The sequence below is a fragment of the Schistocerca nitens genome, chromosome 1, assembly GCF_023898315.1.
Source record: "Schistocerca nitens isolate TAMUIC-IGC-003100 chromosome 1, iqSchNite1.1, whole genome shotgun sequence".
Taxonomy (NCBI): domain Eukaryota; kingdom Metazoa; phylum Arthropoda; class Insecta; order Orthoptera; family Acrididae; genus Schistocerca; species Schistocerca nitens.
Window position 1 is genome coordinate 1,124,378,309 of NC_064614.1, and position 26,958 is coordinate 1,124,405,266.

The following is a 26,958-nucleotide window of genomic DNA, read 5'->3' on the forward strand; positions in this document are numbered from 1 at the left end:
AGAGAGGTGAAATACCCTCAGATTTCGAAGAGAACAGGTGCAAATATTTCCAAACTATTAGGGTAATAAGTCGTGGTTTTAAAATAGGAACACAAATTCCTTACAGAAGAATGAAAAAACTAGTAGAAGCCAACCTCAGGGAAGATCAGAGAAAGAGGGGAATGTGAAGCAATACTGACCTTACGACTTAACTTAGAAGATAGGTTATGGAAAGACATACATACATTTACAGCTTTTGTAGGCATAGAGAAAGCTTATGACAGTGTTGACAGGAATACTCTCTCTGAAATTCTGAAGGTAGCATGGGTAAAATACAGGGAGCGAAAGGTTATTTACAGCTTGTACAGGGTGTATGAGTTGAGGGGCATGAAAGTGAAGCAGAGGGGGAGAGGGGAGTGAGACATGCTATGCAAGCAGTAAAGGAAACAAAAGAAATATTTGGAATAGGAATTATAGTTCAGTGAATAAAAACTTTGGGGTTTGCTAATGATACTGTAATTCTGTCAGACACACCAAAGGACATGGAGAGCAGTTGAGCAGGCTCCTGAAAGGAGGATATAAAATGAACTTCAACAAAAGCGAAATGGAAAGGGGCATTCAAAGTAGTTGATAAGTTTTGTTGTTTGCACAGAAAATAACAGATGATGGCTGAACAACCGGTAGCGTAATAAAATAACTAAATGCAGCTTTGTGTTATGAATTTTGTGAAACATATTTGCTCTGTTGACAACTGCTGAAGAAAATGTTTGCAAAATTAAGCTTTTCAGTTAATTTCTTGTGGGCAATAATGGACAGTTCGAAAAAATTTTATGTAACGTCATTTGAGGACATTGGACATCTTTTGACATGATTGAATCTGCATTATGGAGGGACAAAAATATAGGAATGCTGTATCTTGCAAACAGAGGTTCTAAACATCCAAGTAGAGTATATCGGTGAGTTTGCATGGTTCTCACAGATGTGCTCAAATACTTTGTGCAAGTATTACTCTTCATGTTCTTATATAAAAGTATTCTGTGCAAGAATTGCAATTGTTATAAATTGTTGAGGTTAGTGGTTAAAGATATTATTATTGGTTATGTTCCATCATGAATTCGAAAAGACGTAAGGTGCAATCAAAAAGTTTCCATTTGAAGGCCTTACAGTCCAGAATTGGTATGCCAATCAAGCAAAATCACTATGAGCATTGGGGCAATCATCCCATTGACATGTCAGGTTGAAGATACCCATTTTGCAAAACACTCTGTCCTGCTGCATGAAGAAGTCCATAACTGCCTGCTGCACATCCTCATTAAGCAGGAATCACTGACCATTCAAGACATTGTTTAAGGGACCAAAGACATGATAATTGCATGAGGAGAGATCAGGACTATAGGGAGAGTGCTGTAGTGTCTTCCACTTGAGTTGTTGTCCTCCCAGATCGACCAGCCTTTTTTTATAAAGTCTCAAGCAGCTCGGAACTTGGCACACCATTCCACAACAGTGGTTTTCGATAGAAGGGCTGCCCCATAACATTCTTGTTTCTCCGTTGGATATCTACTGGTATTTGTCCTTTGGCAGCCAAGAAAAAAGTAACAGCATTTTGATCCTGTTTGAATGCATTTGGTAATGAAGTCGTCATAGTTCATGTTTCTGCATTTACTGAACACGTCAGTAAGACATGAATGCTACAATAATGCCTTGCCTACATGTTGGTGCTTATTTACCCACATCGGAGTCTTGTTACACTGCATATACACTGCAGCAATACACTCAAATGGAAACATCTTCATCATCCATTATATAAAATATCCACCAAGCAGTGGCAGGAGAACACATATATGAAAAAAAGGTTCTATGCTGGCCCCCGTGGCCGAGCGGCTCTAGGCGCTTCAGTCCGGAACCGCGCGACTGCTACAGTCGCAGAGTCGAATCCTGCCTTAGGCATGGATGTGTGTGATGTCCTTAGGTTAGTTAGGTTTAAGTAGTTCTAAGTTCTAGGGGACTGATGACCTCAGCTGTTAAGTCCCATAGTGCTCAGAGCCATTTGAACCAAAGGTTTTATGTATGCAAGCTTTCGGGGTCAATGGCTCCTCCTTCTGGCAGAGGGGTGAAGGGGAAGGAGGAATGGTGGAGGAAAAGGACGAGAGTGGTTTAAGAAAAGGGGCAGAGTTTGGAAAAGTCATGCAGAACACCAACTCAGGGGAGAGCTACCAATTGGAATGAGAATAATGAGAATGAAAGACTGATTGTTAGGAACTGCACTGGACAAGATTTGAAAACATGAGAGCATAAAGTGGAAGAAAGGGTGATATGCAAGACAAATTACTCCTAAAACATTGTGCACAGGTTAATAAAAGTGAAAAGCTAATAAAACAAGTAAAGCTAAGTAAAAAAGTGAAAAGCTATGTCATAGATGTGGGAAGGGCACGGCGAAAAATAGGTAGGTCAAAAAATGAAAGATGTAGAACACTGAAACAGAGTGAAGAAAGTAGGCTGGCTTATTAAAATTCCTGGAATATCTATTTACATTCTCCCAATTAAATCTCACATGGTCGTATTCCAAATCCTATCCACTTTCCTTGATGTTGATCTTATCCTCACCACTTCTGTCCACATTAAACTTACTAGTAAACAACTGTACTTATATTGTGACAGTTGTCATTCTGTCCATGTCAAATGTTTCCTCCCTTACGGTCCTGGCATTTGAGGTAAACATATTTGTTTGGAAGCAGACTCTTTACGGCAATATACCACCAGTTTCACCTCAACCCTGACTGGATGTAACCACCCCACCAGCCTAGTTCAAAAGCATATTTATCGGGCCATCACATCCAATCTTGGTATTGCTGATCCCTCCAAAAAACAGCTTTGGAGTACATCATATGTCACTCAGTGTTATCCTGGTCTTGAATGTATTAATCAGCTACTTCGACAAGGCTATGACTTCCTAAAATCATGCCCTGAAATGAGGTCCATTCTATCTGAGACTTTGCCCACCACACCTAGAATAGCGTTTCTGTGCCCCTCCCCCCCTCCCCCAAAATCTCCACAATATATTGGTCAGATCCTATGCTCCTTCTGCACCTATCTCCCTACCCTATGGCTACAAACCATGTGACTGCCTGTGCTGCAAGACTTGCCCTGTGCACCCTCCTACCACTACCGACACCAGGCCTGTTACTGGAAAAACATATACTGTTGAAGGGAGAGCCACATGTGATACAACACATCTTATACCAGCTGTTATCTAAACCTTGTTTGGCCTTTTACATCAACATGACTTCCACCAAGTTATCAATTAGGATGAATGGGCATAGGCAGAGGATATATACCAGCAACACACAATATGCTGTTGCATAGCAAGCTCTACAAGAAGCCACTTAAGACCTTGGTGCCTGTTTCACCACAGGTGCCATCTGAATTCTTCCCCCGACACCAATTTTTCATAACTCTGCAGGTGGGAACTACTGCAACAACATGTCCTCGATTCTCGCTACCCACGTGGCTGTAATTTACATAAATCTGTTCTGTCTCAGCATTTCATCACAGTAACTACTCCTTTCATCACTTTGTTTTAGTTTTGTACATCTTTAATTTTCTGACTTGTCTATTTTTTGCCGTCCCCTATTACATACAATTCACTTAGCTTTTCACTCTTATTAACTCATGCATGATGTTTTAGCAGTAATCACTGTCTTACTTATTACACTGTCTTCCACCTTTAAACTCTCAGATTTTCAAATCTCATCCACTGCATTCCCCAACAATCAATCTTTTCTTCTCTTCCCGTCTGATAAGTCTCCCTTGACCTGGGTTTCTGGATGACGTTTCCAAACTCTACCCATTTTCCTAAACCTCTTCAGTCCTTTTCTTTTACCCCTCTCCCTTCCCTTTCAATACTTCTGCCTGAAGAAGGCGTCACTGGCTCCGAAAGCTTGCATATGTAAAATCTTTTTTATGTGTGTTCTCCTGCTGCCACTTGCTGAGTAGATTTTTATCTATCCTGTTACATTATATTGTCAAAAATTCGTTATTTTCGTTGTTGTGTATCAATATAGTGTAATTGCTAGGTTAATTCTTGCTTTACAGGATATTTTTCTGTTGCAGGAGTATCATTCAGCTGGAGTAAAATCAATGTTCTCCTGGCAAGTAGAGTGCTTATGCAGTCCAAATGTTCTGGATGGAGGGAATCTTGTCTATTCAGCTCCAACATCAGCTGGTGAGATATTGACAGTTAAATAACAAATTATTATAAATTAGCAGTATATCACAAGCTGCTTATATTTAAACTCATATGTTGAATCGTATAGGATTTAAATAGTATCAGTTAATCACTACAATGAACTGCACTCATATAAGATTCTGAGAGACACCTTCGTGCAAAAAGTTTAAATTTGGCCAGCATTAAAAGTCAAACATTAGGTGAAGCAGTAACAGAAAACATGGTACAAGAATGTTGTGGTGGTTGTTATTTGAATATGATAATATATGAGTACTTTTTTTATAACCACAATATGCTAAGGTCTGTGGAGATCTGTAAGAGGATGGCTGCTGTTTTCCCCAGTGAATTACTAGATGCTGTTTAGCTTGGCCAGTTGTGTGTCCCTTTCAGAACTGAAAAGACCTATAAGTGGATGCTGTATGTATGATGATCTATAATGAAAATAAAATCACTAAATTGTATTCATACATTTGTTCTGGCAGAGAAAAGTCATAGAGCAGGAAGAAACTATAATGCTCAGTTTTGCCTTTGAGCCAGAATTTATTTTATTACTTGAAACTGAACTGAATTTATACATTTCTTGTAGAATTACATCAGATAAAATGGAATAAAACATTTCTTATAATTTTAATGTTTCATTAGGGCATCAGCTGGTGGTCTTGGTGTGAAACCACTACAGAAGTACCAGCTTCACTACCCTGCATGTAAAAATTGCCAACTTATTTATCATAAATGAATATTTTTCGATTAGCCCTCACAAGCAAAAGCACTGCTTATGCTCATCATACATAATCCAATTTTGCACATGGAACCCATCCATCTTGTTTGGGATTTTGCTTGCTGCTGCAGCAGGCACAATGTACTGCCTTATCAGTATGTAATGCCTTTGAGACATAGGCACTGAAATGATTTTTGGGACTATTTGGCTTCATCCTTGTGGCCGTGTGCCTGCGCAGTCCACCACCACAGCATTTGTATGTAGCACCAGTGGTAACTGGGGGAAATAAGTGCGCTACCATTGCCTGCAGCCAGCACCCCGGCTGGCAAATATGAAAATGTTGGGACACTGCCTGTGGGGCCTTGTCCATGTCCATCTTCTCAGCAGTATGCAAATGTTCTCTAGTCAGACCAGCTCTGTGCCACTGTGCATAGAGTTATCAGTAATATGACTCAATACTTACACATTTAATAGTTTTGTTAATATTACTATAACCTTATATCTAAAAACAAAGATGATGTGACTTACTGAACGAAAGCGCCGGCAGGCCGACAGACACACAAACAAACACAAACACAAACACACACACGAAATTCAAGCCCTCGCAACAAACGACCGCCCCACCAGGAAAGAGGGAAGGAGAGGGAAAGACGAAAGGATGCGGGCTCCAAGGGAGACGGCAAGGAGTCACCCCAATCCCGGGAGCGGAAAGACCCACCCTAGGGGGAAAAAAAGACAGGCACACACTTGCACACACACACATATCCATCCGCACATACACAGACACAAGCAGACATTTGTAAAGGCAAAGAGTTTGGACAGAGATGTCAGTCAAGGCGGAAGTACAGAGGCAAAGATGTTGTTGAATGACAGGTGAGGTATGAGCGGCGGCAAATTGAAATTAGCGGAGATTGAGGCCTGGCGGATAACGAGAAGAGAGGATATACTGAAGGGCAAGTTCCCATCTCCGGAGTTCTGACAGGTTGGTGTTAGTGGGAAGTATCCAGATAACCCAGACGGTGTAACACTGTGCCAAGATGTGCTGGCCGTGCACCAAGTCATGTTTAGCCACAGGGTGATCCTCATTACCAACAAACACTGTCTGCCTGTGTCCATTCATGCGAATGGACAGTTTGTTGCTGGTCATTCCCACATAGAAAGCTTCACAGTGTAAGCAGGTCAGTTGGTAAATCACGTGGGTGCTTTCACACGTGGCTCTGCCTTTGATAGTGTACACCTTCCGGGTTACAGGACTGGAGTAGGTGGTGGTGGGAGGGTGCATGGGACAGGTTTTACACCGGGGGCGGTTACAAGGGTAGGAGCCAGAGGGTAGGGAAGGTGGTTTGGGGATTTCATAGGGATGAACTAAGAGGTTACGAAGGTTAGGTGGACGGTGGAAAGACACTCTTGGTGGAGTGGGGAGGATTTCATGAAGGATGGATCTCATTTCAGGGCAGGATTTGAGGAAGTCGTATCCCTGCTGGAGAGCCACATTCAGAGTCTGGTCCAGTCCCGGAAAGTATCCTGTCACAAGTGGGGCACTTTTGTGGTTCTTCTGTGGGAGGTTCTGGGTTTGAGGAGATCAGGAAGTGGCTCTGGTTATTTGCTTCTGTACCAGGTCGGGAGGGTAGTTGCGGGATGCGAAAGCTGTTGTCAAGTTGTTGGTGTAATGGTTCAGGGATTCCGGACTGGAGCAGATTCGTTTGCCACGAAGACCTAGGCTGTAGGGAAGGGACTGTTTGATGTGGAATGGGTGGCAGCTGTCATAATGGAGGTACTGTTGCTTGTTGGTGGGTTTGATGTGGACGGACGTGTGAAGCTGGCCATTGGAACGTGGAGGTCAATGTCAAGGAAAGTGGCATGGGATTTGGAGTAGAACCAGGTGAATCTGATGGAACCAAAGGAGTTGAGGTTGGAGAGGAAATTCTGGAGTTCTTCTTCACTGTGAGTCCAGATCATGAAGATGTCATCAATAAATCTGTACCAAACTTTGGGTTGGCAGGCCTGGGTAACCAAGAAGGCTCCCTATAAGCAACCCATGAATAGGTTGGCATACGAGGGGGCCATCCTGGTACCCATGGCTGTTCCCTTTAATTGTTGGTATGTCTGGCCCTCTAAAGTGAAGAAGTTGTGGGTCAGGATGAAGCTGGCTAAGGTAATGAGGAAAGAGGTTTTTGGTAGGGTGGCAGATGATTGGCGTGAAAGGAAGTGCTCCATTGCAGTGAGGCCCTGGACGTGTGGAATATTTGTGTATAAGGAAGTGGCATCAACGGTTACAAGGATGGTTTCCGGGGGTAACAGACTGGGTAGGGATTCCAGGCGTTCGAGAAAGTGGTTGGTGTCTGTGATGAAGGATGGGAGACTGCATGTAATGGGTTGAAGGTGTTGATCTACATAGGCAGAGATACGTTCTGTGGGGGCTTGGTAGCCAGCTACAATGGGACGGCCGGGATGATTGGGTTTGTGAATTTTAGGAAGAAGGTAGAAGGTAGGGGTGTGGGGTGTTGGTGGGGTCAGGAGGTTGATGGAGTCAGGTGAAAGGTTTTGTAGGGGGCCTAAGGTTCTGAGGATTCCTTGAAGCTCCGCCTGGACATCAGGAATGGGATTACCTTGGCAAACTTTGTATGTAGTGTTGTCTGAAAGCTGACGCAGTCCCTCGGCCACATACTCCCGACGATCAAGTACCACGGTCGTGGAACCCTTGTCCGCCGAAAGAATGACGATGGATTGGTCAGCCTTCAGATCACGGATAGCCTGGGCTTCAGCAGTGGTGATGTTGGGAGTAGGATTAAGGTTTTTTAAGAAGGAATGAGAGGCAAGGCTGGAAGTCAGAAATTCCTGGAAAGTTTGGAGAGGGTGATTTGGAGGAAGAGGAGGTGGGTCCTGCTGTGACTGAGGACAGAACTGTTCCAGGCAGGGTTCAATTTGGATAGTGTCTTGGGGAGTAGGATTAGGATCATTTTTCTTCGTGGCAAAGTGATATTTCCAGCAGAGAGTACGGGTGTAGGACAGTAAATCTTTGACAAGGGCTGTTTGGTTGAATCTGGGAGTGGGGCTGAAGGTGAGGCCTTTGGATAGGACAGAGGTTTCAGATTGGGAGAGAGGTTTGGAGGAAAGGTTAACTACTGAATTAGGGTGTTGTGGTTCCAGATTGTGTTGATTGGAATTTTGAGGTTTTGGGGGGAGTGGAGCTGGAAGTGGGAGATTGAGTAGATGGGAGAGACTGGGTTTGTGTGCAATGAGAGGTGGTTGAGGTTTGCTGGAAAGGTTGTGAAGGGTGAGTGAGTTGCCTTTCCGGAGGTGGGAAACCAGGAGATTGTATAGTTTTTTGAGGTGAAGGGTGGCATGCTGCTCTAATTTGCGGTTGGCCTGTAGGAGGATGCTCTGAATAGCCGGTGTGGATGTGGGAGAGGACAGATTGAGGACTTTTATTAAGGATAGGAGTTGACGGGTGTGTTCATTGGCTGAGTTGATGTGTAGGTGAAGGATTAGGTGGGTGAGGGCAATGGCTTGTTCAGTTTGGAACTGGTATAGGGACTGATGGAAAGAAGGATTACAGTCAGAGATGGGAACTTTAAGTATGAGGCCTTTGGGGGTAATGCCAAATGTCAGACAAGCCCGAGAAAATAAAATATGGGAGTGTAATCTGGCTAGGGCGAAGGCATGTTTGTGGAGGGAATGTAAATAATATTTAGTGGGGATGTTGTGAGGGTGACATGGTATTAGAAGGTGGAAAGTGTAACATGAGGCTAAAATGAAAATAAAAATATATGGCGAGAGATAAAGGTGAACTAGAAAGCAACTGGAGATCTGGTGTGAAAAAAGGCGAAAAAGTGTTTGTTATAGCTGGGCTATGTTGATCCTTTGGTGAACTTGGGTTGGTAGACAACAACGTGCACAAAAATTATGTGGTTGTGTTGCCGCCAAAACACGTTAAAGGGTGGAGCAATTCGGGAAAATTTCTAAAAAACCGCGTGTAAATGTATTAAAAGGAGTGGTTTTGTGGTGGCAGATTGTGAAAATGAGGCTAACAATTGTCTGACTAAGAAATAATGACATTAAAACCTGTGGGAAGCGGCTGAAAAAGATCAGTGATGTGGGAAAAACAGAAATGGAAAAAAGCGAAAAAAGTGAAAGTTATTAGAACTAGCCGAAATGGCTGTTTAATAGCTGAAAGGAACTGTTTGTGAACTGGAAATGGTGGATTTTGTAGCAGCGGTAGTGTTGAAAGTGGAAAAAAATTTTTTGGTTATGGTTTGGAAGTGGGTTACGTATTATTGAGTATATATAGGCGGGATAAAATTGTATGGTAGATTCTGTAAAGAAGATAAGGTGAATACAAAGTGAAACTACTTGCAAAAACAGAAAGAGAAAATAAGATGACAGGAAAGATTTCGAAATGCAACAGTGACAATAACAAATGTAATTGTTGGGTTCAAATTAATGATATGAATATAATAGAGGGAAACATTCAACGTGGGAAAAATATATCTAAAAACAAAGATGATGTGACCTACCGAACGAAAGTGCTGGCAGGTCGATAGACACACAAACAAACACAAACATACACACGAAATTCAAGCTTTCGCAACAAACGGTTGCTTCATCAGGAAAGGAGAGGGAAAGACGAAAGGATGTGGGTTCTAAGGGAGAGGGCAAGGAGTCACCCCAATCCTGGGAGCAGAAAGACCCACCTTAGGGGGAAAAAAGGACAGGTACACACTCGCACACAAACCCATATCCAACCACACATACACAGACACAAGCAGACATTGGCAAAGGCAAAGAGATTCGGCCAAAGGTGGTTGGATATGGGTGTGTGTGCGAGCGCACACCTGTCCCTCCCTCCCCCCAAGGCAAGTCCCCCCGCCCCCGGGACCGGAACGACCCCACCACCCCCTCCCCCAAAACCCACATCTCCCCCGCCCCCCTCGACGAAGCAACCGCCCGCCGTGAAAGCCAAAACTTCGCACGCATGACAATGCCCGCCCGCGTGTCCATCAACCCGCCAGCGCCCCCCCACGGCAAGCCACATCATCGCTGTTTCCAGACACATCCCTCCTGCTCCTTGCCCTCTCCCTTGGAGCCCGCATCCTTTCGTCTTTCCCCTCTCCCTCCCTCTTTCCTGGTGGGGCGGCCATCTGTTGCGAAGGCTTGAATTTCGTGTGTGTGTTTGTGTTTGTTTGTGTGTCTGTCGGCCTGCCTGCGCTTTTGTTCGGTGGGTCGCATCATCTTTTTTTTAGATATATTTTTCCCACGTGGAATGTTTCCCTCTGTATATATATATATATATATATATATATATATATATATATATATATATATACAAAGAGATGTGACTTACCAAATGAAAGTGCTGGCAGGTCGACAGACACACAAACATACACACGAAATTCAAGCTTTCTCCTACGTGGAATGTTTCCCTCTATATATATATATATATATATATATATATATAGAGGGAAACATTCCACATAGGAAAAATATATCTAAAAACAAAGATGATGTGACTTACCAAATGAAAGTGCTGGCAGGTCGACAGACACACAAACAGTTTGTTGCGAAAGCTTGAATTTTGTGTGTGTGTTTGTGGTTTGTGTTCGTTTGTGTGTCTGTCGACCTGCCAGCACTTTCATTTGGTAAGTCACATCATCTTTGTTTTATATATATATATATATAACAGAGGGAAACATTCCACGTGGAAAAAATATATATATCTAAAAAGAAAGAAAGTGATGAGACTTACCAAAAAAAGCGCTGGCAGGTCGATAGACACACAAACAAACACAAACATACACACAAAATTCTAGCTTTCGCAACAAACGGTTGCTTCGTCAGGAAAGAGGGAAGGAGAGGGAAAGATGAAAGGAAGTGGGTTTTAGGGGAGAGGGTAAGGAGTCATTCCAATCCCGGGAGCGGAAAGACTTACCTTAGGGGGAAAAAAGGACAGGTATACACTCACACACACACACATATCCATCTGCATATACACAGACACAAGCAGACATTTGTAAAGGCAAAGAGTTTGGGCAGAGATGTCAGTCGAGGCGGAAGTACAGAGGCAAAGGTGATGTTGAAAGACAGGTGAGGTACGAGCGGCGGCAAATAGAAATTGGAGATTAGCGGAGATTGAGGCCTGGCGGATAGCGAGAAGAGAGGATATGCTGAAGGGCATATCCTCTCTTCTCGCTATCCGCCAGGCCTCAATCTCCGCTAATCTCCAATTTCTATTTGCCGCCGCTCGTACCTCACCTGTCTTTCAACATCACCTTTGCCTCTGTACTTCCGCCTCGACTGACATCTCTGCCCAAACTCTTTGCCTTTACAAATGTCTGCTTGTGTCTGTGTATATGCGGATGGATATGTGTGTGTGTGCGAGTGTATACCCGTCCTTTTTTCCCCCTAAGGTAAGTCTTTCCGCTCCCGGGATTGGAATGACTCCTTACCCTCTCCCTTAAAACCCACTTCCTTTCATCTTTCCCTCTCCTTCCCTCTTTCCTGACGAAGCAACCATTTGTTGCGAAAGCTAGAATTTTGTGTGTATGTTTGTGGACGGCGGAAAGACACTCTTTGTGGAGTGGGGAGGATTTCATGAAGGATGGATCTCATTTCAGGGCAGGATTTGAGGAAGTCGTATCCCTGCTGGAGAGCCACATTCAGAGTCTGGTCCAGTCCCGGAAAGTATCCTGTCACAAGTGGGGCACTTTTGTGGTTCTTCTGTGGGAGGTTCTGGGTTTGAGGGGATGAGGAAGTGGCTCTGGTTATTTGCTTCTGTACCAGGTCAGGAGGGTAGTTGCGGGATGCGAAAGCTGTTGTCAGGTTGTTGGTGTAATGGTTCAGGGATTCTGGACTGGAGCAGATTCGTTTGCCACGAAGACCTAGGCTGTAGGGAAGGGACTGTTTGATGTGGAATGGGTGGCAGCTGTCATAATGGAGGTACTGTTGCTTGTTGGTGGGTTTGATGTGGACGGACGTGTGAAGCTGGCCATTGGACAGATGGAGGTCAACGTCAAGGAAAGTGGCGTGGGATTTGGAGTAGAACCACGTGAATCTGATGGAACCAAAGGAGTTGGGGTTGGAGAGGAAATTCTGGAGTTCTTCTTCACTGTGAGTCCAGATCATGAAGATGTCATCAATAAATCTGTACCAAACTTTGGGTTGGCAGACCTGGGTAACCAAGAAGGCTTCCTCTAAGCGACCCATGAAAAAGTTGGCGTACGTGGGGGCCATCCTGGTACCCATGGCTGTTCCCTTTAATTGTTGGTAAGTCTGGCCTTCAAAAGTGAAGAAGTTGTGGGTCAGGATGAAGCTGGCTAAGGTAATGAGGAAAGAGGTTTTCGGTAGGGTGGCAGGTGATCGGCGTGAAAGGAAGTGCTCCATCGCAGCGAGGCCCTGGACGTGCGGAATATTTGTGTATTAGGAAGTGGCATCAATGGTTACAAGGATGGTTTCCGGGGGTAACAGACTGGGTAGGGATTCCAGGCGTTCGAGAAAGTGGTTGGTGTCTGTGATGAAGGATGGGAGACTGCATGTAATGGGTTGAAGGTGTTGATCTATGTAGGCAGAGATACGTTCTGTGGGGGCTTGGTAACCAGCTACAATGGGACGGCCGGGATGATTGGGTTTGTGAATTTTAGGAAGAAGGTAGAAGGTAGGGGTGCGGGGTGTCGGTGGGGTCAGGTGGTTGATGGAGTCAGGTGAAAGGTTTTGCAGGGGGCCTAAGGTTCTGAGGATTCCTTGAAGCTCCGCCTGGACATAAGGAATGGGATTACCTTGGCAAACTTTGTATGTGGTTTTGTCTGAAAGCTGACGCAGTCCCTCGGCCACATACTCCCGACGATCAAGTACCACGGTCGTGGAACCCTTGTCCGCCGGAAGAATGATGATGGATTGGTCAGCCTTCAGATCACGGATAGCCTGGGCTTCAGCAGTGGTGATGTTGGGAGTAGGATCAACACCTTCAACCCATTACATGCAGTCTCCCATCCTTCATCAAAGACACCAACCACTTTCTCCAACGCCTGGAAACCTTACCCAATCTGTTACCCCGGAAACCATCCTTGTAACCATTGATGCCACTTCCTTATACACAAATATTCTGCACATCCAGGGCCTCGCTGCGATGGAGCACTTCCTTTCACGCCGATCACCTGCCACCCTACCGAAAACCTCTTTCTTCAATACCTTAGCCAGCTTCATCCTGACCCACAACTTCTTCACTTGTGAAGGCCAGACTTACCAACAATTAAAGGGAACAGCCATGGGTACCAGGAAGGCCCCCACGTACGCCAACTTTTTCATGGGTCGCTTAGAGGAAGCCTTCTTGGTTACCCAGGTCTGCCAACCCAAAGTTTGGTACAGATTTATTGATGACATCTTCATGATCTGGACTCACAGTGAAGAAGAACTCCAGAATTTCCTCTCCAACCTCAACTACTTTGGTTCCATCAGATTCACGTGGTCCTACTCCAAATCCCACGCCACTTTCCTTGACGTTGACCTCCATCTGTCCAATGACCAGCTTCACACGTCCGTCCACATCAAACCCACCAACAAGCAACAGTACCTCCATTACAACAGCTGCCACCCATTCCACATCAAATGGTCCCTTCCCTACAGCCTAGGTCTTCGTGGCAAACGAATCTGCTCCAGTCCAGAATCCCTGAACCATTACACCAACAACTTGACAACAGCTTTTGCATCCCGCAACTACCCTCCCGACCTGGTACAGAAGAAAATAACCAGAGCCACTTCCTCATCTCCTCAAACCCAGAACCTCCCACAGAAGAACCACAAAAGTGCCCCACTTGTGACAGGATACTTTCCGGGACTGGACCAGACTCTGAATGTGGCTCTCCAGCAGGGATACTACTTCCTCAAATCCTGCCCTGAAATGAGATCCATCCTTCATGAAATCCTCCCCACTCCACCAAGAGTGTCTTTCCGCTGTCCACCTAACCTTCGTAACCTCTTAGTTCATCCCTATGAAATCCCCAAACCACCTTCCCTACCCTCTGGCTCCTACCCTTGTAACCGCCCCCGGTGTAAAACCTGTCCCATGCACCCTCCCACCACCACCTACTCCAGTCCTGTAACCCGGAAGGTGTACACGATCAAAGGCAGAGCCACGTGTGAAAGCACCCACGTGATCTACCAACTGACCTGCCTACACTGTGACGCATTCTATGTGGGAATGACGATCAACAAACTGTCCATTCGCTTGAATGGACACAAGCAGACAGTGTTTGTTGGTAATGAGGATCACCCTGTGGCTAAACATGCCTTGGTGCACGGCCAGCACATCTTGGCACAGTGTTACACCGTCCGGGTTATCTGGATACTTCCCACTAACAGTAACCTATCCGAACTCCGGAGATGGGAACTTGCTCTTCAATATATCCTCTCTTCCCGTTACCCACCAGGCCTCAATCTCCGCTAATTTCAAGTTGCCGCCACTCATACCTCACCTGTCATTCAACAACATCTTTGCCTCTGCACTTCCGCCTCGACTGACATCTCTGCCCAAACTCTTTGTCTTTAAATATGTCTGCTTGTGTCTGTATATGTGTGGATGGATATGTGTGTGTGTGTGTGTGCGCGAGTGTATACCTGTTCTTTTTTCCCCCTAAGGTAAGTCTTTCTGCTCCCGGGATTGGAATGACTCCTTACCCTCTCCCTTAAAACCCACATCCTTTCGTCTTTCCCTCTCCTTTCCTGATGAAGCAACCGTTTGTTGTGAAAGCTTGAATTTCGTGTGTATGTTTGTGTTAGTTTGTGTGTCTATCAACCTGCCAGCACTTTCGTTCGGTAAGTCACATCATCTTTGTTTTTAGATATATTTTCCCCACGTGGAATGTTTCCCTCTATTATATTTATTACTATAACCTTATTATTACTTGACTTGCAGTTATCATCTGAAGTAAGTTTTGTGTATGTAGTAGTTGTCCATAAAAAGTGTAGATACAGCAGTTTGACAAGGAGATAGTTTGTTGTGCGCCTCTTTTGCGAGTTAATGGATCTGCTATGTGGTGCTATAAATGCCACCAGTTTGGCCATGCTACCATGAGTTGTGGAGGTAAAGTGACCTGCGGGAAATGTAGATAAGCGACTCTTGACACAAGGTCTGACTGCCTGTCTACAGTGATCTGCATCAAATGTTCTGGGAACCACTCAGTCTGGAGCCGAGAGTGCCCTGTTTTTCTTGAGGAATGTAAAATATGGGAAACAGAAATGAAGAAGTGGATTCTCTATGCCAAATCCAAAAAAGAATATGAGGTGACGAAACCCACTGTGTTTGCCACTTCATATTCTTCCATGGTGCAGACACTTGTTCTCAAGATGGACACTTTGATGCAGACGATGTTCCAGTATTCACCACAAGAGCCAGTACTTGCACATGTACATGCCTAGCTAAAAAGATTAAGTACAAAGCTATTGAAGCAGTTGCAACAGGAAATACCAATAACAGTTCCGTAATGAGCATCTAGAAGGCACACGAAAGGCAGAGTGCGTCTCAACTCCTCAACAGGACAGAGTGCAGGGAAAGGATCCCAGTGTTAAGGTCAAAAGCTGTCCCGGGCACCGTCAGAAGTCATTCTGGTGTGTCTGTCTGATGAGGAGGACATCATGGAGTTTGTGGCCTCGGATACAGACAGATCCTCCACTCCCCCTCATTCTACAGGTGCTTCACCTCCTCGGTGCAAAGATAGGGGTAAATTAAAACCACACCAGTGACATGGCTCCTATACTAAAGTGGAACTTGATTGGATTCAGGACTCATGTGGAGGAACTGAAACTCCTAGCACCTTGTACTTGTGTTTATGAGAAACATATTTTAAAGGTACAAATGTCCCTGTACACTATACCACAAGGTTGACCAATTGAGGAAAGAGACAAGGGAGGGCTTGTATTTGTCACCAATGCGCACCACTCCTCTGCTCTTGCCCTGGCTACTGACCTGCAAGCAGTTGTAGTTGAAATTCACGTGTGTCGGAGGTTCACTGTTTGCTCACTGCATTTACCTTCGCAAGATGCAATAGACTCGGAGGCTCTCGCAGATCTTGCAGAACAACTCCCACGACCATTCCTCCTCCTGGGGGACTTCAGTGCCCATCGTGTCTTGTGGGGCTCGACTTCTACTTGCCCTCGGGATAGAGATTTGGAGAGCCTCATGTTGTCTCACGAGCTGTCACACTCATTTCTGTGCTACTGGGGCGTTCTCAGCTGTCGACCTCTCTTTATGCTCTCCCATCCTCACAGACTCTGTTCAATGGGAGGTCATTGACAATCTTCCATTACAGTGACCACTTCCCACTCTGTATTCATGTACTATATGGAGCAATACCTGAAGAGAAGCCACCAAAATCGATGATCAGCAGGGCTATTGGGATGCTCTTCACCCATCTGGCTACATTCAGACACTGCGACAGCATCCAAGGGTAGGTGGACCACATCACATGAGTGGTCTGTCATGCTGCTGACTTATCCATCCGAAAGTCCTCAGGTTGTCTTAGGAGTCAACCTGTACATAGGTGGACAGATGAGTGCCGATCAGCAATCCAGGACAGGCATGTGACTCTTCGACATTTTAAATGTCAACTGACAGCAGACAACCTCAGGGCCGTTCGAGTCGTAAGGGCCAAGGCTCAGTGCATCATTAGGGAGCATAAGAAAAGGTCATGGCAAGCGTTCCTGGACTCCATCGATTGGTCCACCTCTTCTACAAAAATATGGGAAGCCATCTCGAGGATTTCCAGTAAACCACTTGTTTACCGATAGCAGCAGTGCTGAAACAGGTATGTCTCCAAACAACACCCAGAGACATTGCTCAGACAGTAGCAAAGCACTTTGCAAAAACTATTGCCAAAGCAAGCCAGGATCCGACGTTTCATCAGTACCATGCAACTGTAGAAAGGTGGACTTGAGATTCAACAGTTTTGAGGTCTACAACTCACCTTTCTTCATGTGGGAGCTCAAATCGGCATTGGCTGAGGCTCGTTACATTGCACTAGGTCACAACCAAATCTGATAGTTCATGTTTCGACATTTTCCAGCAGAATCAAAGAACATCTTCCTCAAATGTTTTAATCTCGTATGCAGACAGGCAAATCCTGCATCTCATGGAAGGAAGCAATTCTGATATCTCGCCTCAAACCAGGAAATGACCACACATGTCCCAGTAGTTATTGGAGTATCACCTTAACAAGCTGTTTAGGAAAGACTGTGGAGCGAATGTTTAACTGTTGTCTGGTCTGGTTGTTAGAGACCAGGCAACTTCTTAGCCACTCTCAGTGCTGTCAACAACAGCAGGCTTTCCTATGTAAGCATCACTCTATCAGCATATTCTTCGATATCAGTAATGTGTACGATACTACTTTCAGACATTATATGTTCACACAACCACATCAATGAGGTTATTATGGCCACCTTTCCATCTTCATATGATCTTTCGTGTCTCAGCAGCTTTTAGGGCCTGATTTGGTGACAAGCTGTCAGATCAATTTGAGCAGAAGAATGATGTCCCTTAGGGCAATGTTTTAAGTGTTACCCTCTTTACCATAGCCATAAATAGTATCACGTCTATGGTAAGGAGTTCTGTACAGTGCTCCTTATTTGTGGACGATTTTGCTGTTTTCTGTTCCTCCTCTAGTGTTGCAAGAGTGATCCATCAGTTGCATCTTACATTGCACAAGTTAGAGGAGGGGACCGTAAAGACAAGGTTAAGTGCGTGCATGTGTGCACGCGCGCGCGCTTTAACCATTCTCATCATCAGATTTTTAATTTACCCGTCGTGCATAAGAGGGACATTGTCCTACATTCTAGGGACTTAGTGAGGTTTCTGGACTTCATTTTGACTCCAGATTGTCATGGTTGCCACACATGAGATACCTAAAAGCCAGAACCCTGATGTCATTGAACAACTTAAAGTGCCATAGCCACAGGTCTTTGGGAGCAGAGCGGGTGCATCTGCTCCAGTTTTATAGGGCTTTCGTGCATTCATGGCTGGACTATGGGTGCATGGTGTATGGAAGATCATTGATGCTGTCCTCCCTAAGGGGATTCAGCTGGCTACAGGTGCTTATAGGACCAGTGCCATACCCAGCCTCTGTGCTGAGGCCAGGGAACTGCCACTCACCATCTGGGAGCAGCTTCTCATGGTGCATTGGACATTCCTTGCATCTCTGACTTCACCCTCATACCATACTGTTGCTCATCTGCCTTTGGAATGCATTTTCTCCAACCATCCATGAGCCACAATGCCATTTGGGATTCGTGTGCAGCGTGTGCTGGAGTCAGTCCAAGCACAAGAAGTACAAACACAATCCAGGATTTTAACCATCTGCCGCCCTGGGTTCTACATCTGTTTTTAAGACGATATTTCCTAACATGTTATATGAGCACCACAACTGTGTAGTTGTCTTTATGGACGGGTCTAAGTGGGGGCTCTCTGTTGGTTGCTCTGTTGTTTTCCCAGATCATGTCTTCAAGATCTGACTGCCTGAAGAATTTTCTGTCTTCGAGGGAGAATTATATGTGATCTTGCAGGCACTGGAGCAGATGAGACGTTCTTCCAGTGCTAAATTTTTTGCTGGTTCAGATTCTCTAAGTGTCCTTTACTCTCTACAGTATTTGTGCCCAGCAGATAAATTCATCCAGAATATCCAGGATGCCCTTCTCCAACTACAACGATTGGGGAAGGAGGTGACTTTCTGCTGGGTGCCATGGCACATGGGTATTGCGGGGAACGAAAGGGTAGTTCTAGTAGCCAAAGAGGTATGTCGCGATCCTCAGTCCTTTCAGTGTGCCATCCCCCTGCACGCTATGACCTCACTGTTGAGATAAAAAGTCATGCATCAGTGGGAAGATGAGTGGCTGGAAGTGACTGACAATAAGCTCCGTGTAGTAAAGCCCACAACTTGGCCATGTCGTACTTCTTTCCAGCCACATATGAAGTACCAGGTTCTTCTTACCTATCTTCACATAGGCCACAGCCTTATGATACAAGACTTCGTACTCCGGCGAGAGGACCCTTCAATGTGTGATACATCTGGCATACAGATAACTGTGTGCCACATTTTTTGGATTGTGCATTATTTTCTGACCTGTGGGCCACGGCAGATTTGTCGAAGGACTTGCCCACTATTTTAAGTGATGTTCAAACAAATGTGGTTCGATTTTTAAAGTTTTGTAAATTGTCCAACATTTTTGACAAGATTTTTGGGAGATGTTTTTAATGTGTTAAAAGGGTGCCTGGCTCACCCAATTTTTTTAAATAGGTGGTCAGCCAGTCACATTTCCTTGTGCTTTTCTTTTAGTTCTTCTGTCTTTTTTTTTCTTTGTGTTTTAATTTCATGTATAGCTACTTTTCCTCTTTCTGATTTGTTTTAGCGGATGTGAGACTGAGTGGCCATGCGGTCATTTCGAGTGCATGAATGTGCAAAAATTTTAGTGTTTAACTCCACATTCGTTTGTTTTGATAAGTGTAACAGTGTTGATGACCTCGCTGTTGAAGGCCCATAAGACCCAAACCCACACATATAACTCATCATGAGAATGATCATGTTTTTGTCAGTAGACAGTGCAATGTTGGAGAACATTTTTGGTCTTGATGCATTCATGGTCTTTGGGTTTCAAATTCAAGGAGTTTGGTCCCCTTTTTTTGCCAGGTTTTGGATGACCATTCCTAAATTGTGTCATGCTTGGTCCCTCTCATTCACCCTCATGACAGAGTGAAGGAGGAACTTGATAGGTAGCAGGGCCTGGGTGTCATCGAACCAGACAGCTATAGCCCATGGTCTATGCCATTGGTTGTCATTTGCAAAGTTTCAGGGGCATTTCATTTGTGTGGAGATTTAAAATCCACCAGATATTCTCGATCGGTAGTGGATTCTTATCTGATTCAGCAGACTGATGAAATCCTTGTGTAACTGACTGGTGGTAAATGTTTTTCAAAAATTGATTTGGTGGAGGCATGTCTACAGATTCACCTGGATTCTCCTTCCCAACAGACTATGGTTATCAACACCCTTTTCAGATTATACTGTTACGTGCGCTTTGGTTTTGGCACTGCGAGTGACCCCACTGTTTTTTGGCAGTCCATTGAACGGTTAATACACGACATCCCCTGTTGTGCAAACTATCTGGATAACATTATCATCACATGGTTTTCATGACAGGAACATTTTGACAACCTTTGGACTATTTCCACTAGACTGCATAGGCAGGCCTTAAGTGCAGCCTGCAGAAGTCAAAGTTTTTCAGGCTGAAGTCGAATATGTGGGCCATCTTCTTTCGAACGATGGCACCCATTCTACGAAGCATCACTTAGTGGCTATTGCCAACCTTCCTAAACCGCGAAATCTGAAAGAACTCTAAACATTTTTGGGGAAAAGCCAGTTACTATACAAAATTTATCCCCAATGTGGCAGATGTAATTCATGTCCTAAACAACTTTCAGAAGAAAGGTGTTCCTTTCGTCTTGTCAGTGGACTGCAACAAGGCTTTCATCCACATCAAGTCGTTGCTAATGTCTTTTACGTGGGTAAACAGCTGGTTCTTGCTGCAGATGGATCCCAGTATGCACCTGGGGTGATTTTGTCTCACAGGAAAGCTGATGGATCTGAATAACTTCTGGCATGTGCCTCAAAGACATTGACATCTGCTCAAGGCAATTATTTGCAAGTAGAAAAGGAAGCATTGGCAATCATCTATGTGGGCTGTAAGTTCTGCATTTTTCTTTATGGAAACAAATTCCATATCATCACCGGCCATAATCTAATTGTGGTGCTTTTCAGTCTCCATTCACAGCTTCCTGGCAGGACCACAAAAGACTTCAGTGGTGGACCTCACTTTTGAGGGCATTTCAGTATGAGATTCATTATCATCCCACTGTTCATCTTGTCAGTGCAAACATGTTGTTGTGCTTGCTCACCCATTGGTACTGACCCAGAACTTGACAAAATGGAAGTTGTGTGTTTCCAAGTTAATGATTGTGTACAGCAGGTGTTGGATAGTTTCCCAGTCACAGAAAAGTACATAAAGAAAGCCACTTGGCAGGATCCAGTATTCTGTCAGGGGTCTCATTTTGTGTCAGAAGGTTGGCCCACATAGCTGCCCACTAAGGAGTCGGGCCTGCTCTGCAATTTTTTTTTCTGGTAGTGGCAGTGGCTGGAGGAATATTCCTCTTCAGTACGAATTCAGACAAAGTCCGCATTGTCATCCTGCCGGTCCTGTGATCCTGGATTCTTGTGTTTCTCCACTATGGCCACTGGGGCATAATCCACTTGAAAATGGTAGCGAGGCATTCTGGCCTGGCATTGATTCAGCAGTTGAGAAGCTTTTTTGCAGATGCACACAGTGTGCCAAGCATATGGCACTCTCCTGTGCTCTTTTTGCCCCATGGCCCACTCCTGATCATCTGGGGACCACATCTACATTGATTTTATGGATCCTTTCTGTCATTTCATGCAATTAGTAGTGGTGGATGCACTGACAAATTACCCATCTCTCATGTGAATGTGCTCCACATCAGTAGGAGCCGGCTCTAACACAGAGTTTTGTGATCAAACGATTGCCACATACAATCTTCTCCAATAATGATCCACAGTTTGCCTCAGTGGTGTTTCCATGATTTTTGCATCTGAAATGGCAGTATTCATCTCATTTTCACGCCATTTCACCCACAATTGAATGAAACATATGGTGTGTACATTTAAGACACAACTGGCAAAGTGCGCTTATGACCTTAGATGTTTTGCGCCCTAAAACCCCGCACAACAATTTGCAAAGCTCCTGATGGTTTTGCCTGCTGATATGGTGTTTCCTCTGGTCCTCGGCACCTACAGGATCAGCTCACTGAGCAGCCTCAGCCTAGTGGAGGCTCTACACGGCTGACAATCCCAGCCCCTGCTACACTTGCTCTGTCCTGTATCACAGCCTGCGGTATGGCCGTGCCCTTCGTGAAAAGCTAAGGGTGATCCGCTCTGGGCACGCAGCTTTGGTCGGCGGCCGTGATGGGTGCTGGCAATGTTTGGGAGATGCACAACTGGTTAACGTTCACCGTGGACACCCGTGGGATGTCACTCTCCCACCATCAGAATAAACTATGCCTAGATGGGGCAACGACCTGCTACAGCTACAGTGAACACAGTCAGAGGGCCCTCCTGGCAGCCATCCCCCCTCTTTTCCCAGGGGCCGAGTGGCATGAAGGCTCCTTCCCTGGATGTGCCAGTGGGCAGTGATGATGTCAAGATAAAGCCACTGCCCGCCCCGGACCTTCAATCAGTGTCTGACAGCAGCTACCCGGGCACCGCCTGGTCGTCAGAGCAATGGGCAGACATTCCCGCTCGTCGCTGCCTCTGTCCTTTTCCACTGCTTGGTCCACAGAGGACACCCCCCCCCCCCCCCCGTCCTCTACCGTGCAGAGTCATCAAAGCAGCCAGCCCATAGACAGGGCCATTTCTGCCCTTAAAACTCGCCAGGTTGGAGACAGCTGACAGCCAATCCCTGGGTGGGCGACACCTCTTTGGATGCTGACGAGCCAATGGAAACCTATGCCATTGGCATTCAGATGCCTTTCTGCATTGCCACCACTGCTGCCATCATTGTTGAATCACCTGGGCAATCTGGCTGACATGGTCATCCCTTTTTTGCACCAAAGCCTGTGCTGCCGGCTACGCAAAAGAGGGGAAGGATGTTGTGATGCGCTCATGAAATCTGCCACTGCTGCATTTATATCCAATGCCAGCAGTGGCCTGGCGAAGCAAGCGCATCATTGGCAACGTTTTAGAAAGTATATATAAAATGTAACTGTCCACGACACTGACATCAATGAGGTGCCAGAATACTCTGTGCCAACATTTTGTACCTTTACTGTCTATGGCATACGTTGCCTTCAACCTTCCTGCTTTGTCAACGGATCCCATGTTTTTATTATAATGCTTGACAATTTTTGGACAGCTGATTCTAGTTATGCTCCCATCTTTTTCTTTTCAGCACACTGCCACTTTTACCTGTATTTATTGATTTCATGGATTAAACATCACAGTAATTAAAAAAAAATTGTGTCTAAGAATATTTCCCACTAACATCAACAATTTATAAAATTATTCAGTAATGTACTCTTTGCAAAGATACTATGTCCACCTTAGAAAACCTTGTGTGTACTGAATATTATCTCCTTCGTTAAGAATAAAAACTTATGATTCTTGCAGAAAACAAACAAATAGGAAAACTATAAACTTTTCCTTAATTTACATTTGTTTCAAGTAACACTGCATCTGCCTAGAGCATGTTGTTCCTGTTTTGCCCCAAAATGCTGCTCAGATCAAAGACACCATTGTGGATCCAGTGAGAAACCACCTTTTCAGCAGACAGAAAGTGAAAATATTACTGTGGATTCTCTAGGAATCCACTTAGGATGAAAGGGTGACATGCTTTCTTGTTCTTTGATGAAATGGTGTTGGGGAAAAAAATATGATAAGATTCATTCTTGTTTGGCCACAGTATATTTGTAATTGAGCAGTAGATAAAACTGTTTCAACAAATACATGTCATTTTTTATGTTAAACTGCTTTTTTCACATTTTGAGTATGCTATTTTCTTATCGGTTTACGTAGCTATCTGTTTTAAGAAGTTCGAAACTATTTTAAGGCTAAAACAGATTTAGTTCAGGAGGAACTTAAGTGAGATGTAGTCTCATTAGTTGCTGTTTTTTATAAGTGGCAAATTATTTGAATTTAGTTATAGTTGTTCCTGGATTTTCAATTGGGAGGATTAATCACAGGTCTGAATTTTAGATTAAGAGGGGTGGAGCCACAGATTGGGAGGAGGGGGGGGGGGTTGAGGGACTGAGTCGAGACAGGAAATGAACCAAGGAGGGGAGAGACAGTAACAATGAATTCGTTTTTGTGGGGAGATCCAGTTTGATGTAAGCTTCTCAAGTGGGGTAATCTAGCTAAAATTCTGAACATGTTTTGTAATATTTTTATACAAACAGTGGGTAAATAGTATTTTTTATCATTTCAGGTAAAACATTAGTTGCTGAAATTTTAGCAATAAAAACTGTGCTAGAGAGAAAGAAGAAAGTCATCATCATCCTCCCATTTGTTTCTGTCGTCAGAGAGAAAATGTTTTACTTTCAGGTAAATTTTCACAAATTTGTTGTCATACTTTAAATAAATTAGCTAAATTTGTGTGTTGTGCATAGTTTTTTTTAAAGTAACATTCTAGAATTAAAACTAACTTCAGCAGTTTTTAATGCGCAACTTAAAATATGTTGTTATTGTATTCACTCAGTAGGTGCTCAACATTACAAGTGGTGATAAGTGAGTATGTATAAGTGAAAAGCTCATATTGCATATTTAAATCATCACTGGATGTAACTTCTATTTGGATTGCTTTTCTTTACTGAAAGATATCAATGAAATTTCCTTATTAATATATCATTTTTCCAAGTTGCATTGTCATAGTAATTTCAGACCTATAGTTATACGGTACTATTTTGGTTATATGGAGATGGACATTTGTCACAAAGTAAAAAAGTATAAGAAACAGGGAATCAACCAGGCAGTGCATTACCATCTGTATCAGTACATGTTTCCTGTCTAGATCACATGGATGGTATTAATTGATAATATACGAGGGTCATCTACAAAGTAAGTTCCGTTTCTATTTGTATCCGCGGCAGCGCTACAATTGCAGTTCCGAGCATACTTGGCAGTTACTCTGACTCAAGGAGAAGACATGTACGCCATTTTCAGATCATTGCTGCCAACTTGTGCTTTGTAGTGCTTCTTTATAATGTCACCCGTAATTGCAAATGCTGCCACGTGTGAAATCAGATCTATGATTCATTTTCTAAATGCAAAGAAAGTTAAACCAAAGGAATTTCACTGGAAAATCTGCTAGGTTTATGGACAAAATGCTATGAGTGATTCAGTGGTTAGAAGATGGGTCAGACTGTTCAATAAAGGATGTGATCAAGTGCGCAATGAAGAACGAAGTGGACACCCATCTGTGGTTACTGATGAACTGGTTCACACAGTTGAAGAGAAGATTAATCACAACCGTAGGTTTACACTTAGTGCCCTTGTTAGGGAGGTTCCGCAAATCTCATGATCACTAATTCATGAAATTATTACTGAAAACCTGAAATTTTGAAAACTTTGCTCACGTTAGGTACCTAAAATTCTTACTGAACAACACAAAAAAGCAACGGGTGGGCAGTGCACTTCAGTTTCTGACACGCTACAATGAAGAAGGCGACGGTTTTCTTACAACGAAAATTTGTCCTTGGTGGTCAAAACTTCGACTATGATGACGAACTGAAAGAACGTGTTACCACATGGTTGAATACACAAGTGGCAACCTTCTATGAAGAAGGCATACAAAAACTTGTGCCATGCTATGACAAGTGCCTACAAAATTTCGGAAGCTATGTAGAAAAGTAGTTTAACAGTTGTAGATTTTTGTACAATAAATATTTTTTCTTTATCTGTACACGTTTGTTTTATATAACCAAATGGAACTTACTTTGTGGAAATACCTTGTATTTTAGCACAGCTGCATTCAGATACTCATTTTCCATCTTACTTGACATTAATGTGCTAATAAACGAAGCCGTTTCCAAGTAGGAGTCCGACCATATTGCATCTAATATGATCTAGAAGAAAAACTTTAAGTGCAATAAGGGAGCAAGTTTATAGCTAATATGTGTTTCCTTGATTAACATAATTTGTTCTACTGCACATGCCTTGTAGTCCTAGTTGAAGGTTCAACTGTGACTAGTTTCTCTCCATGCCTTCCTAATGTTCATCTCAGCACGTATTAGGGTGAAAAGTAAAACTGTCATCTCATATAGGTCTTGGAAGCAGTAACTGCTGTGTAATTTGGTAACTGGGTTGACATATAATTATGTGGAAATGTACTGAATGTAGTATTAGTGTTTGATGTACAGGATGTCCCATTCAAACATCCCTGATTTCAAAGCCCTAGGGAGGGGGGGGGGGGGGGAACCACAGTGGTTACAACAATGAAAAATGCGCCACATTGTAGAGCATCTCAAAGAATTTATTTATTTACCATCAATACACATCTACATGTGAACCATTTGTAGCACAAAGAATATCCAGTCTTTATTCAATTTCCTGCCAAGTTCTTTGTAACATTCCCTCTGTTATTGTTGCAATCTCATTAGTGCTACGATGTCGCAATGTAGGAATATCATCCACTTTGGTCGCATACACGCGGTCCTTCATGAATCCCCACATGAAGAAATCAGGCGGCGTAATGTAGGGTGAACGTGGTGGCCAGGTAGTGGGTCCTCCGTGTCCTATCCAATGACTGGGAAATTTCCTATCCAGGAACTTGCGAACAGCCGTTGACCAATGCAGGTGGAGCTCCATCTTGTTGAAAAATAATGTTGGGTTGCAAGTCTTGTATCTGAGGGTACACAAACTGCTCCAACATGTCCAGATACACTGACCCATTCACTGTTTGTTCCACACAGAGGAACGGTCCAACAATCCTGTCGTGTATTAGTCTGCACCAGACATTTAGTTTAGGGCTATCATGAACATGTTCAGTGACAGTGTGTGGATTTTGCGAACCCCAAATCCGAACATTATGCCTATGAACACTTCCTGACATGTAAAAGGTTGCCTCATCTGAAAATAAACATCTTTTCAGGAAGCTGGCATCCATATCAATACACTGCAGCATATCAGCAGCAAATTTTTGTTGGCATGGTTTGTCTTTCGGCGTCAGATGTTGCAGAATTTGCACTTTATAAGCACACATTTGAAGATGCTGGTAAAGTACACGATGCAATGTTGATCGAGGTACGTCAAGTTGCGTAGATGCTTAACGAATTCACTTACGTGGGATTCTGAGAAATGTTTGTCCAATGTCCTCCACTGTCTTTTCTGAAACTCCGTAACGTGCATGACCAGAATGTTTCAGAACACTTCCTGTTGCCAGAAACTACCTGTACCATTCCTTAACTGTTTTCACATCAGGTGGATCACATTCATTCACA

The 26,958-nt window shown here is 44.0% G+C and overlaps 1 protein-coding gene across 1 annotated transcript in view; it reads left to right on the forward strand.

The window, feature by feature from the left end:
• The window catches only part of LOC126199248 (DNA polymerase theta-like), a 363,755-nt gene that overhangs the window by 17,101 nt on the left and 319,696 nt on the right, over positions 1–26,958 (forward strand). Inside the window, exons 2-3 of the mRNA XM_049936047.1 lie at positions 4,090–4,201; positions 23,949–24,064. Coding sequence (XP_049792004.1) covers positions 4,090–4,201; positions 23,949–24,064 — 228 coding nt within the window. The remainder of the gene's footprint in view (positions 1–4,089; positions 4,202–23,948; positions 24,065–26,958) is intronic.